The sequence below is a fragment of the Rhea pennata genome, chromosome 15 (genome assembly GCF_028389875.1).
Source record: "Rhea pennata isolate bPtePen1 chromosome 15, bPtePen1.pri, whole genome shotgun sequence".
Classification (NCBI taxonomy): domain Eukaryota; kingdom Metazoa; phylum Chordata; class Aves; order Rheiformes; family Rheidae; genus Rhea; species Rhea pennata.
The window spans coordinates 11028112-11041184 of NC_084677.1; the positions used below are offsets into that span (position 1 = coordinate 11028112).

The following is a 13073-nucleotide window of genomic DNA, read 5'->3' on the forward strand; positions in this document are numbered from 1 at the left end:
AACAATCCTACTTGAAAAATGGTAAGAGAAGAAGGAGAACCAACAAAATAGGCCAGTCAAATCAAAAAAAGAGGTGATTCTTGTGTCGCACCTCCTTAACATCAGTTGATTGTGTCACTTCTGGCAGTCTGCTATATGCACTTTTAAAAGAAGTTAAACTGAGAGACAGGTTGTCTATCATTGCTTTAGCTTTGAGTTTCTACTTTTTCAGAATATCAGATGTGATTTACAAAGATGGGGAGGGTCATCTCCTGACAGCAGGTTCCACAGGAATAGTCTGAGAAGTTGGCTCTGAGAAAACATGGAGACAGAGGCTGTGCATTACTGGCACAGAGGCACTGATGCCAAATTGGAAAGTTTGAGTAATTTCAGAGCTTACAATCAGTATGCAAAAATGACTTAAATCTATCAAATATCCCTAATATGTAGCAATTCAGTGATCTTCCTGGAAGATGGGCATATATTGCTGTACTGTGCAGCCGGCAGAGCTCCCAGATGTGAGCACTGACAACCTGATCGTGATTCTCCATTGGCCCCTAGCTGTGCTTGTTGTTTCTAACATCATCTCTGTTTCCTGCCTCTGATCCATAGTGTATGTATAGAGTTTATTGCCTCTCTACTTAATTGTTTATAGTCTTTACAATATATAGTCTATATGTGCATTTATATGTAGCTTTTATTTATTTGATTTTCCCCTTGCTGGACTCGTTGCCTGAGGTAGCATTACTAACATACTATATCATGACTACAATAAATTCATCTTAACTAAGTCTGTCATATTTGAACAGCTATAGTTCGTGTATTGTGTTGTTACCTTCCAGAGAATGAATTTTGTCACCCTGTTTCATAGTAATAGCTCTGTAGTTTGGGTTTTCATTGTCCTCCTCACAACCTCTGAACTGCATGCGTTTGCTCTGCAGAAACTTCCATCTCATGTTACAGGTGATATTTATTGGCATGAGGCTTACAAAAATATTCCTGTATGTTCATCATGCCAATTCTCATTCTATGTTTAACTCCAAGATCCAAAAACAAATCCCCACCATTGCAGTTTCCAAAGTCATCGATGCTGTGGAATAGAGTTGTAGATTAATGTGTGGTGGATTATTCATTCTCCAAAGGCAATGAACCAGAAATGCAGTCATTCATACTCAGGCTATTTCCATCTTGTCTTACCTTTTTCAGTGATTGTGCCTTTCTTCAGAAGGTAATTGGAGAAACAAAAGCTACGTCCTCAGGAGGAAATAATCCCCACCACGGAACGTGACTTGCAATACAAATGAAGAGCTACAGCTGTTCAGAAAGTTAGAGTGAACCTGGAGGGGACAGGGATGCTGCAAAGAGGACATTGTAAGATACATTTGGTAGAGTTAAAAGAAATCTCACTTCATTAGAAATAACATCTCCAGGTAAGGACAACTTTTTTTAAAAAAAACTTCCCAAGAATTTTTTTTTATTATTTCATAATTGTTCAAATACTTAATCTTCTCGAAAACAAAAGGTGCCTTCTGCTAACGTTAAAAAAAATCTGTAGAGCAGATCTAGTTTATTCCTCTTTCTTCACATATCTTTTATGAAGGAGGTTAAGCAGCTGGAGAGCAGTTATACTTTTCTGTTTTGTATCAGGAAAATGGAAGAAGTAGCTTCTCTCTCCAGGAGCAGATCTAAAGGAACAGTAGAACAACAGCAAATTTGTACAAGGATTTCACTGGTTTACAGTGAGTGCTGGAATCAAGCTTTTTCTACATGACATGTTAAGGATGAAGATAAGAATCAATATGTTACGAACAGACAATTCAAAAAATGTAAAAGCCTTCATCTGTCTTCTGGTTTCTGAGGCTGAATGTATCATGAACACCACATTCCCACATACCCAACTCCAATTCAGTTTATTCTTTTGCAAAGCATTTTCAGGGTGATACGTGATTGTAACTGCCATTTTATGAAACTGAATGACTGTGTGTATTTAGGTATAAGTGCAGACATGGTGAAGAGATTAGTCTAGTAAGCCAATTAATATAGAAAATTACCTCTAAGTTATTCATGGTATTTTGGTATTAATTGAATACAATTAATATAATAAAGTTCATAACCTTTTATTTGGGTGCAAGGAAAGCAGAGCAAACAGAGCAATGTAGAGCCAAGTTCTGCTTATGATTATTGCAGTAGCAAGAGAAGCAACAATAAGGAAGTTTATCGAATATCTTCCAAATTGGCTAAATGCACACTCCCCGTTGCAGTGCCCTTGCCCCTCCTTGCTAGCAAGTACCTTGGTCTTTGAATAGTTATGTGTGATGGTCATATCCCGGATTCTGACAGGGACAGAAGATGGCATCCTGTAAACAAATTTGTGTTTGCCAGTGGTAGCCCTGCAGGACCGAGTAAGAGTCCCCTGGTGCCTAAAACATGGGAATAGTGCATCCAAGTCCTGACAAGCTGGCAGCTGAATTGAGGACTAGATGCCAAAAAAGGTCTCATAGATGGGAGGAAGGAATAGAGGTAGGAGGTATAAAAGGACCAGAATGACCTTTAGGTTAACTACACACACACAGAGGTGGTTGTGGCTCTCTGGAACACTTTTTTTCTTTGTCTATTGTAAGTGAAGAAATCCTGGGATGGCGAGAATGAGTTCTGTTTTCCTCCTGGCATCACAAGAGCAAAAATAGGCTTGTGGTGAGGTTTTAAACAGCAACAGTAACACTACAGATGGGCTATGGGAAAAGTACACCAAAGAACATCTGAAGATATGAAGAAAGATGACAGGTTACCCTGGGGCAGGATCACCAGTGTCGTCTTTGTTATGCTCAGGCTAGCAAGGTGGGACCTCCCCAGGCTGGTGCCAGGGCACAGCACTGCATCGCTGCGTGCCCTCGCTGTGCAGGGAGAGGCTGTGGCACCTAGTGCGAGGTGTCCCTACTGGCACCCAGCTGCTAAACTCATGCGACCCCACTGCCTGTCCCTGGTGCTGAGCCACAGCAAGGTTCTTCGGTCTCTTACTCTGGCGTGCACGTTACATCCAAGCAATAAATAACCAGAGTCCCTGGAAGCAAGATTATGGACGTTACCTCAAGAGCAGAGACCGAAAGAAAGAATAGCCAGGGAAGCCATGAAATGGCTGAATATGGGAGTTATTTAAAGATAACAGCAAGAAGAGAAACAAGTAGAGACCAACTAGCAGCCTGTAAAGGGAAACTCTTTTGCTTTTTTGTAAAGCAGGGAACCTTTCCTCAAAGACTTTTTGATTTGCTAGTCAAAAGTAAGGAGGATTTACTAGTCAGTGTCTCAACTGAGAACAGTTTCGCCTGAGTCCGTAGCTGTTTCAGCTGCCCATTTTCCCCCAGTACCAATTATAACTTTCCCAGTACACCATCTCCAGGACTGAGTGAGCAGGCAGTCCCGAGGGGCACTGAGTGTAGTGCTGGGGCACATTTTGTTCCAGGGGTTCATGCTTTCCAATCATGGGTCAAATCCTCATACTGCTTCCACAATCTTTTGGATCCAAGTGTATCTTTGAAACATCCTCCTGCAACCGCACCTGTGCAAACTCAGGCGTCACACAGTGCAGCAAGAACTCTGTCACCTGTGTCCTAAGTTTGGAGTCTCTCCTTTGGCTGAGCAAAAGAGAAATTATCAGTTGGGAGGAGAGTTCTCTGAGTAACTTGTGGACAGCTGAGAAAACAGGAGAGTTAAAAGGATTACTGGGGCTCTAGCTTACCCATTAGGCATAGGATAAGGGTATCATAAAGAGGGGGATTTTCTGCTGTGTATACATCTTTTCCATTTGTAGCTGACAGCTCAATATGGAATTAGTACATTATACTACTATTTTGATGTTTCTGTCTCTCATAGGAAGGAAATAATCCAAAAGCTCTGATGGTTATAATTGCAAAAAAACCTGTATACCTGCTTTTGTGCCATGAAGATTTTCCATGAATTTCAAGTGTTGCGGTCCCCTTGGAGCCTCCAGACACTCTGCAGATTATTCCACCAGTGTCACAGGGCTTTTGCACCTTTGAATTTCTCAGATTATGAAGCCATCGGTCGCCGTGAAAAGGAAGTGCCTGAATACTTCAATTTTGCAAGTGATGTCCTCGACAAATGGACTCAAATAGAAAAGGTTGCGTTTATGACTCTGTGGGTTCAGTATTTTAAGCGGAACTGTGGCCTCCCTGAAGTCAAGGGTAGAACTCACTGATTTCAGTAGGACCAGAATTTCCTCTGGTATTTCTATTTTAGCATGATCTTACATTGTAGAAAAAGGAAAGGCAATTTGCTTTAGCATCAGCGGGGGCATGGTGCTTTGTCTCTCTCTTTATGACTGCTTCAGCAATGTGTGCAGTGCTAGGTTTGTAAAAGCCTCTAAATAATTTTTAATCAGAAATGTCATTGTAAATCAGGTAGATAGATGCACCAAATTAGATAGGTGTCTTTTGAACAAAAGCTAAATATGTGCTTAATATCTCTGCCCTGAAAAGCCCTGCAGTGTCTGCAGTATCACAGAAAATCTACAAGGAACTGCAGGAGCTCCTGGAGTAACCGGCATGTCACTTACCCTTGTGTTGTGTGTAGGAACGAAAAGGACCATCAAACCCAGCCTTGTGGTGGATAAATGGAAAAGGAAGTGAAGTGAAGTGGAGCTTCGAAGAGCTGGGCTTCCTGTCCCGAAAAGCAGCCAATGTGCTTTCTGGCCCCTGTGATCTGCAAAGAGGAGACCGAGTTATAGTGATTCTACCCCGAATCCTGGAGTGGTGGCTGCTGAACGTGGCTTGTATGCGAACAGGTGAATTATGTCATTCCTAGTCATGCGTATAATGCTTGTGCCAAAAGTTGGTTAACAGTTCATTTACAATTACATTTTTTATTTGAAATGTAGTTTGAACCTTTAGTTTGACTTTGTAGTTTGAACTTTTGACAATCAAAGGTGCTGACAGGGGTAGTCCCTTATGACTGATGGAATTACCTTCACTGCTTTTCCTTCGCTTTCTGTGGCTTGTATGGATTTAAAAATCAGTTTGAATTAACTTCAGCTAGACTTTAAGTTAAAGCTGCTAGAGAACTTTGTGGTCCTAAAGTAGTATTTTATACTTCCATTGTGCCTGAGGCAAAGGATCTCATAGAAACAAGCGATTTTGTGCTTCCCACCTGCACATCTGTGTTCAGGTAGAAGCAGAGTCCATCTGCTCGGGGATGTCTGACTCACCTTACTCTCTACCCATTTCTGGGTTGAATGGTGTTGGCATTCAACAAATCAGTGGAAGCTATGAAGTGACTAGGACTGAAAGTGAAAAATATTTAATGTATTTTCCGTTTTATTGCACTTCTAGGCATTATCTTCACCCCAGGGACAACACAACTGACAGCAAAAGACATTTGTTACAGATTGATGACTTCCAAGGCTAAGTGCATTGTTACCACTGATGCACTTGCTCCTGCAGTGGACTCAGTTGCATCTAAATGCCAGTCTCTGAAAACAAAGCTAATTGTATCTGAGAGCAGCAGGGCTGAGTGGCTGAACTTCAGCGATTTGTTCAAGTGAGTGCCTTCTGCCTTAGTTCCACCACGGTTATCTCATACTTGTCTAATATATATTGTTTACATACATTCTTCTGTTTTGTTAAGGAACTAGATACCTTTGAGGATGTGGGAGAGAAGGCAGTTTAGTCATTTTTACGTGAAGAAAGGGAATATTTGGCATCAGCCAATTTGGTAATTAAAAAATAATTACAGTCTCACAACACATACAGTTTTTTACATATGACTAGGAAATAATATGGAAAAAATGGACAGGAAAGCTTCTTTCATTGGCAGCTGTGGCCTATTTACCCTCTAAAGCTCAAATAAAAATATTCTCTACATATTACACCAATCCATTTTCCTAAAACTTGATGATCATAAGATTTATATGGATGGCCTTTCATTAGGAAAGACTGAAAAAAACACATTGCAAAATGATCCTAATGCATTTAGGAATCCACCTCACTCTGTACTGAACTGCAGCTACCAGAATGGGACCTGATGTACTGTAGTTTGTGCACTACAGTTTGTTTGACCGCAAACAAACTTCCTTCCTTGTGGGGAAGGAAGGCAAAATATCCTGCTGCGATGTGCCCAAGGCCTCAGGTGTGATGTTGCCAACTAATGTTTTGTTAAAAGAATCTATATAACTAAAATTATATTCTTTCAGGGTGGAATCCAAGGTCTTCTATCACTTTTAGAGCTTTCTAGGATGTTGCATGTGCTCGAACAGCCACTGAAATCTTAGCTAGCATTGCCTGTACAGCAGTTGTCTCACTGTATTTCTGCCAGCTCCTTCAGACAGTTGCCCACTTCACTGTCACCAAACAGAAAAACCGAGGAAGCAGCAACACTGCATTCTCAAACCTCCTAGAGCTACTGAAATATGATTAAGTGGATTTGATGAATCTGCTCATGCTGGGCTGATATTGCAGGAATCAGGTTCATGGCAGAGGATAACATTGATTTGAAAAAAAATACGTTGTCTAGAACTGCAGCAGTCCTGTAGATACTGTCACTGGCAGTCAGGCAGGGAGCCCCATGGGGGCAAGGCATGGTCAAAGGATCCAAGCTTGATTCGCTGAATACCATCAGCCACTGTTTCATATAACCTTCTTTTTTCCTAAGGGCTGCCCCTGCAGTCCATAACTGCGTGAAGACGAGAAGCCAGGACCCAATGGCAATCTATTTTACCAGCGGCACCACAGGCTCCCCCAAAATGGCTGAACACTCCTATGGAAGCCTAGGTCTGGGATTTTTCCTTTGTGGAAGGTAAAGCATTCAGCTCAGTTATGCCTCTGCAGCTCTGAAATGTGAAGCAAATGGAAAGGTTTTTGTACATGATGCAACTCTGATAGATGACAAGCCTCCCATGGTACTAACATGCAATTTCTTTTGGTGTCCTCAGCTGAATTGTAGCCAGGAAACAAGGATCTTGTTTGACATGGTATATGACACTGTTTTAGAAATGACAGCTTACCTATTTAAAACCAGGCTAAATAACATACTTCAATGAATAAGTTACAGTATCATTTGCTTTTCTTTATCTTTGCCATCAACATAAAGAATAAGCAAAAGGTATTTGTTTTTGAGCTCTGGAGTTCTGGATCAAATAAATTTACCATGCCTTTCTAAGGGGGGGGAGGGAGGGGAAAGGGAATTTTTAAATCTCCACTTACAGACTCCCTCATATTAATCACTGTTGTCTTCAACAGATACTGGATGGATTTGATTCCCTCAGACATCGTATGGAACACGTCAGACACTGCTTGGATAAAAGCAGCTATTGGAAGTGTTTTTGGTCCATGGATCCAGGGTGCATGTATTTTTGTACATGCCATGCCACAGTTTGATCCAAGAGCAGTCTTAAATGTAAGAACACCATGCTGATAATGAGCAGTTAATCATATTTCATACTGTTTTCCAGGCAGGCCACAAATGCTGAGTCTCTTGAGTTTATGGGATTAGCTGCTTTAGGATAGCATAACTACAAGGTGATTATACTCTGAATAGGCAAGTCAGTACTGGAAAACACTGAAGGAATAAGATCAGCTTTTTCCTAAAGGAAATTATGTTCAAGCTTCTTGAGCCAATGTCATATTTAATCTTGTGACATACAGAGAGGAGAGTGCTATTATTAAATGGCTCAAAGCATGTTACATGAAAAATTGTATGTTTCTAACACATAGGGTGTATTTGGGGGGTTTTACCCTCAGTTTCATTTTCTTTTTTAAATGGTGGCTTCTAGTTTGGTTTTCTTTTTTCTATAAATTTATTGGCATTGCAAGCATTTGCTTGCAATGGGTGTGGGGTTTCACATCTCCACACAAAGTGCGGTAGACAGTAGAGACTGATCTACCCATGGTGTGGTTAGAGTGAAGACTGGTGAACGAGAGGCCTTCCCCTTTTATTTCCCTTGCCTGTCCCTCTTGCTAAGTAAATACCATTGAAAACAGAAGCAAGCTAAAAAGAAGGTAGGGCTAAATTCCACCTGAGTGATGATGAATCATCTGCTAGTGTTATAGATGAGAAATTAAGACATGTTAGAAAACAGAGAGCTGAGATCCTTATTTTTCTGGCAGGGTGCTCACATCCTTTGTGTTCAGTTCCAGCCAAAGGAGAGTATGTGTTTACCTGACCAAAAAAATACCCCTTTTAATACAGCATCACTCTTGATCCAGCCTGAGCCCCTGGTGATTCATCTCTGTGCTGCACTGCATGTACAGGCCCTGTGTCAGAGCAGCTGAGGGCCGTGCAGCGTGTCCGAAGCACTGAGGCTGTCCTTCTCAGAGATTATGGGACCAATTGAAAGACTGACATAGGCAAAACGTTCGGAAGAAACCTCTCATTTTTAAGTGCTTATATTTTGAAGTGTCTGATTTTGTCCTACAGTGAAATGTGAGCTCTACTGAAGTCACCTGAAAAACTTAAGTTGTGCTTCCAAAGCCAGGTTTTCACATCAAGGGATTGTCTTTGTTACTAGAGTGAATATCAGGACAAACGTGGCCCACCAGAGATTCACTGCTGTCAGTGTGTCGCTTCTTCAGCTGATACTTGTAGCACTGTAACTGAACGTGGACAGTCACAGACATTACTCTGGCTTTCCATGTAACTGAGGTTACCATCAGGCCTTATAATTTATGCCTGATACAGAAAAGAAATTAATAGTTAGCAGCAACATTTTTTTCCCATAAAATGATGTTGTTTAACCTCTATTGTCTTTTTAATTTGTCAGACCTTGTGCAGATATCCAGTGACAACACTGTGCAGTGCCCCAACCGGCTACCGCATGTTAGTACAGCAGGACCTCAGCAGGTACCTTTCTCCTGTCAATGGTACAACTGTCACATCTGTGTGCTACTGTCTGCTCTCTAGCAGTGTTTTTTATGGGCCCATATAGCCACTTAAACTCAGAGTGGTGGCAAAAAATAATGTGCTGAATGTAGGGGGCTGTCAGAAGGCACAGCCTTTTCCTTAGCATTGCAGAGAGGTGGCAAATCAAGACAGATTCTGAGGTGTCGTAGACAGTAAATGCAGAGGATGGTGCTCAGCCCTGGAAGCTGCATGTGTGGCCATCCGTCCTTGTGTCTGTGCAGCTCACCCTTCTAGCTCCAGTCGAACTAGAGCTCAAGGTGTTCTCTCAACCCTAACCCTCACCTTGCCCTATCCGTAGGCTGAGCCTTAGATAAGCCCCTTCCCATTCCCACCCAGCTATGCTCAGACCATAAAGCACCCAATTTTCTTTGCTGCCCATCCTTTCCTTTGGCAGCCCCATTCCAGCCGCGCTCCAACTGGAGCTCTAGGCTTTCTACCAACCTGAACCCTTACGCTAAGGGAGTCTGGTATCCCCTGAAGTCACTGAGTTCAATATATGGGAGTCAGAGAGGGCAGAGTTTGACCCTGGCTGTTCTCTGATAATCAGCAATGTTCTTTGTCTGTGAAGTTACACATTTAAGGCACTGAAGCACTGTTTGACCGGAGGGGAACCACTCAACCCAGAAGTGATGGCACAGTGGAAAAGGCGAACGGGACTGGAGATCTATGAAGGCTACGGCCAGACAGAAGTCGTATGTTCAGCTTCATTTGTAAAAAGTGTTACAACTCCACTATCACTTAAAATTCTCAGGGGACTTGTGTACAACATTCTTTCTGGTAAATATATATCTGTGCTATAAATATGCGACAAAAAGATCGCATTAGCGTATATGGCAGTTGCCTACAAGAGAGTTTGTTATTTTGCTTACAACTTGTTTTTGATACTGCTTTGAAGACTTCAGCTCTAAAACATTTTGAAATTTTTGTCCAAGACTCTCAGTGAAGTCCACAAACACTTCAGCTCACACAGGTGGAAGATTTAGATCTCAACAGTGAGCACAACAGAAGAACAGCAATAGCCTCAGCAATGATAAGGAAAAGAAAGGGGGGGGGGGGGGCTGATTGATTGTTTCTCTTTTGCAACAGGGAATTATATGTGCAAATACAAAAGGAATGAAAATTAAGCCAGGTTCCTTGGGAAAGGCGTTTCCTCCCTGTGATGTTCAGGTATGGTGGTCTCTGTTTGCTGTTGATTTCTTGTGAAGTAAAACACAGGAAAGTATAACGTACAGTACAACCTTCAGTACTGTACAGTCACATTTAGGACTGTGAGTCAAACTTTGTGTTTTGATCCGTTGGTTGGTTAGTATTTAGACACAGCTCTCTTACAATGGGAAACTATAATCATTCATGTGCCTTTCTTACTGCAGATTATAGATGAAAATAGCAGCATTCTACCTCCTGGGAAAGAAGGAGATATTGCCATCAGAATTGATGCCAAGTGGCCTTTTACGTTTTTCAATCACTACTTGGTAAGCCAACAGTGGATTTCCAGAAAGCTGGTTTAGGCCTGCAGGGTGGAATGTGTTTATACCAATAGTAGGAGGTGTGGCACAAACAAGCCATAGCTCTTCTTTTTGGCTTAGTGATTTTTTTTACTTAAAGGTGTTAGCTTAAGTATTGATGGCAGAAAGATGCAACAGCACAAACTTCCGTAAAGGTATCACCCAAACACTTCCCCCGAGTATCTCGCCTTGACTCCTGTAACACTAGTACCCAAAACAAGTTGCCAAGGTGCAGCCCCTTTCTCCAATTTCAAAAGAAGGGGTGCTTGTTTCTAGCATATTTCCAGGGTGCAGCTCCCCAGCTCCTACATTACTTATTCTTCCCCATTTGCATGCAGAAGTATTAGGCACACCAGTCTTTCACTACTGCTGTCATCTTCATAATCATAGCCAACTCACAAGGCAAGAAGAGCTTCTTGAAATGTACCCCAAATAATGCACAGATATGGAGTATCTGTATTCATTCCTTCCACAGTTTATTTTTATCCCTTTTTGGCCAGAAAAGTGTACAAGGATTGGCTGATAAGAGTCTAAACTGCACTGCTCAGATCTGAACTTCTTCAAACTTAGTTACTCGGCCAAGGTACAGTTCTAAACACCCCAGGGAAAAGCACATGAATCAGGGCAATCAGGATAAAAAGACAGTGACTTTTCTATTGTTTCTTGCATTCCAGCTAAGATACAACCTCATAGGGGCAGTGTAAAACATCCATAGTGTTATAGAAATAAGGTATTTATTTTTGGACTGAGCAAGGACTATGTGATACCTCCCTTCTCTCCCCGACTCTTCTGCAGACCTACTGTTTGACCTTCAGTTCTGTACGTGCCTATGTGATACATTTTCCCTTCTATAAAAAGCAAGCACAAGCTCTTCATAGCCAAGAAGAATGCTATGAAAGATACTGTGGTCTGTGCCCAAAGACACAAAGTTTACCTCTAAGCTTAAGGTTTCTTAGTATATAGAATATTTAATTGTTGCTTTGTCAACAGTATGATCCAGTGAAAACTGCTTCAACAATCCGTGGAAATTTCTATGTCACTGGAGACAGAGGGTGCATGGATGAGGATGGATACATATGGTTTATGGGGAGGTCTGACGATGTCATCATCTCCTCTGGGTTTGTAGCCTTCAGTTATAATGCCAAGAAACTGTATACCTTTCCCCTAGTAAGCGTTTAATTTTCCTCTCCTAGGTATCGTATTGGACCATTTGAAATAGAGAATGCCCTGATAGAGCACCCAGCTGTTGCTGAGTCAGCTGTTGTCAGCAGCCCTGATCCCATCAGGGGAGAGGTAATTAACGGTCCCTTTCCTATTCATAAGGCAGCTTGTGTCACAGAGGTTATACTCATCTTCCACTGAATTCACAAGACTCAGAAGCCCTTTACAGAACTTTCTTACAAATTTGGAAGCAGATTTTGAAACTTTATCTTGTACCACTTAGTACCTAGATGAATGTAAGATAGAAAAATTCTTTGGTCCCAATTTTAAATATGCTTATAGTAGAGGTCGGAAATAGCAAGCCTGTATTGAAGGCAATACTCAATTATTCTCTATTAACTGCCTCATTTGCTAGCTTGCTCTTATTTAATTAATACTGTAATTCTTACTTATTTTCCCTTCCTACCTAGGTGGTAAAAGCTTTTGTGGTTTTATCTCCTTCCGTTAAGTCACAAGATCCAGAGAAACTAACCTGTGAATTGCAAGATCATGTCAAGAAAGTCACTGCTCCATACAAGTACCCCAGAAAGGCAAGTAAATACAAGTGGAAAAAAAGAAAATATACAAAAAGTATTTTAACTAGGGAAAGGCTACGAATAAAAACATTAGACTCACTCATAGCATCAGCTCTTGTAACAGACCAAAAAGCTAAGCATATACTATGCAATAAAAATGAAAAACATTATTTTCAAAGATATTGTGAAAAATAATAGATAACTTACATCTGTTTTCAGATAATATAGTATTTCCCCAGTCATATTATATCTAAGCTAAGTAAGGTGGAGACCTCTGTTGTTCTCAATCAAAATTTTATTAATCAAGTCTATTCATTTTACTTTTTTCCTCTTTTACATCAGATTGAATTTGTCCAGCAGCTGCCAAAGACAATCACTGGAAAAATCAGACGGAATGAACTGAGGAAGAAGGAATGGGGACAGATTTAGTTTTGTTAGGCAATTTAAAAAAAACTTGTCCTAACCAATACCACTCATACTGGAGTTTTTCCATTACAATTTTAAGTACCAGCAAAGGATTATATTGCACCCATTAAACAAGGGATTATGTGATAATGCACAAGCCTCAAAAAAACCCAACTGTATGGACTTTAAATATATGTGTTCTTGCTTAACAAAAATGAGGCCTACCTAACAAGGTATATGCAAACCCAGCCTCTTCTATCCACCTAACACTTTGAGGCCAGATATTTTAATTCACAAGAGGCTTATTACATTTAACAAGGAATTCATGATAGCAGGTAATGAAGTTCCCAGAGAGAGCTATAGATCTTGCATGCATCCAAATTACCTACCCTGTTTGTATGAATCTTGAAAGCCTGAAGATTTTGGGGAATGAATGTATTCACAATGAGTATTTACTAAGATGAATTATGAAAAAAAAAAAAAAAAAAACAGAAGTAGAAAAATGTGGACATCTTTAAGACTACAGATAGGCAGCATC

General features: G+C 40.9%; 1 protein-coding gene across 1 annotated transcript; it reads left to right on the forward strand.

Annotated features, from left to right (window-relative positions):
- Positions 1–3916: 3916 nt before the first annotated feature.
- On the forward strand, positions 3917–12559 carry LOC134147177 (acyl-coenzyme A synthetase ACSM4, mitochondrial-like). Its single transcript, XM_062588050.1, has 13 exons — positions 3917–4117; positions 4570–4780; positions 5325–5532; positions 6643–6786; positions 7230–7386; positions 8750–8829; positions 9458–9581; positions 9976–10056; positions 10260–10361; positions 11385–11512; positions 11588–11687; positions 12026–12145; positions 12473–12559. Exons 1-13 carry the CDS (start codon positions 3917–3919, stop codon positions 12557–12559), a joined length of 1743 nt encoding a protein of 580 aa, XP_062444034.1.
- Positions 12560–13073: the final 514 nt, after the last annotated feature.

Coding starts and splice junctions, on each gene's coding strand:
- LOC134147177 (XM_062588050.1), top strand. CDS start 3,917: ATGAAGATTTTCCATGAATTTCAAGTGTTGCGGTCCCCTTGGAGCCTC. Junction 4,118..4,569: donor AATGGACTCAAATAGAAAAG/GTTGCGTTTATG, acceptor TGTTGTGTGTAG/GAACGAAAAGGACCATCAAA. Junction 4,781..5,324: donor CGTGGCTTGTATGCGAACAG/GTGAATTATGTC, acceptor TTGCACTTCTAG/GCATTATCTTCACCCCAGGG.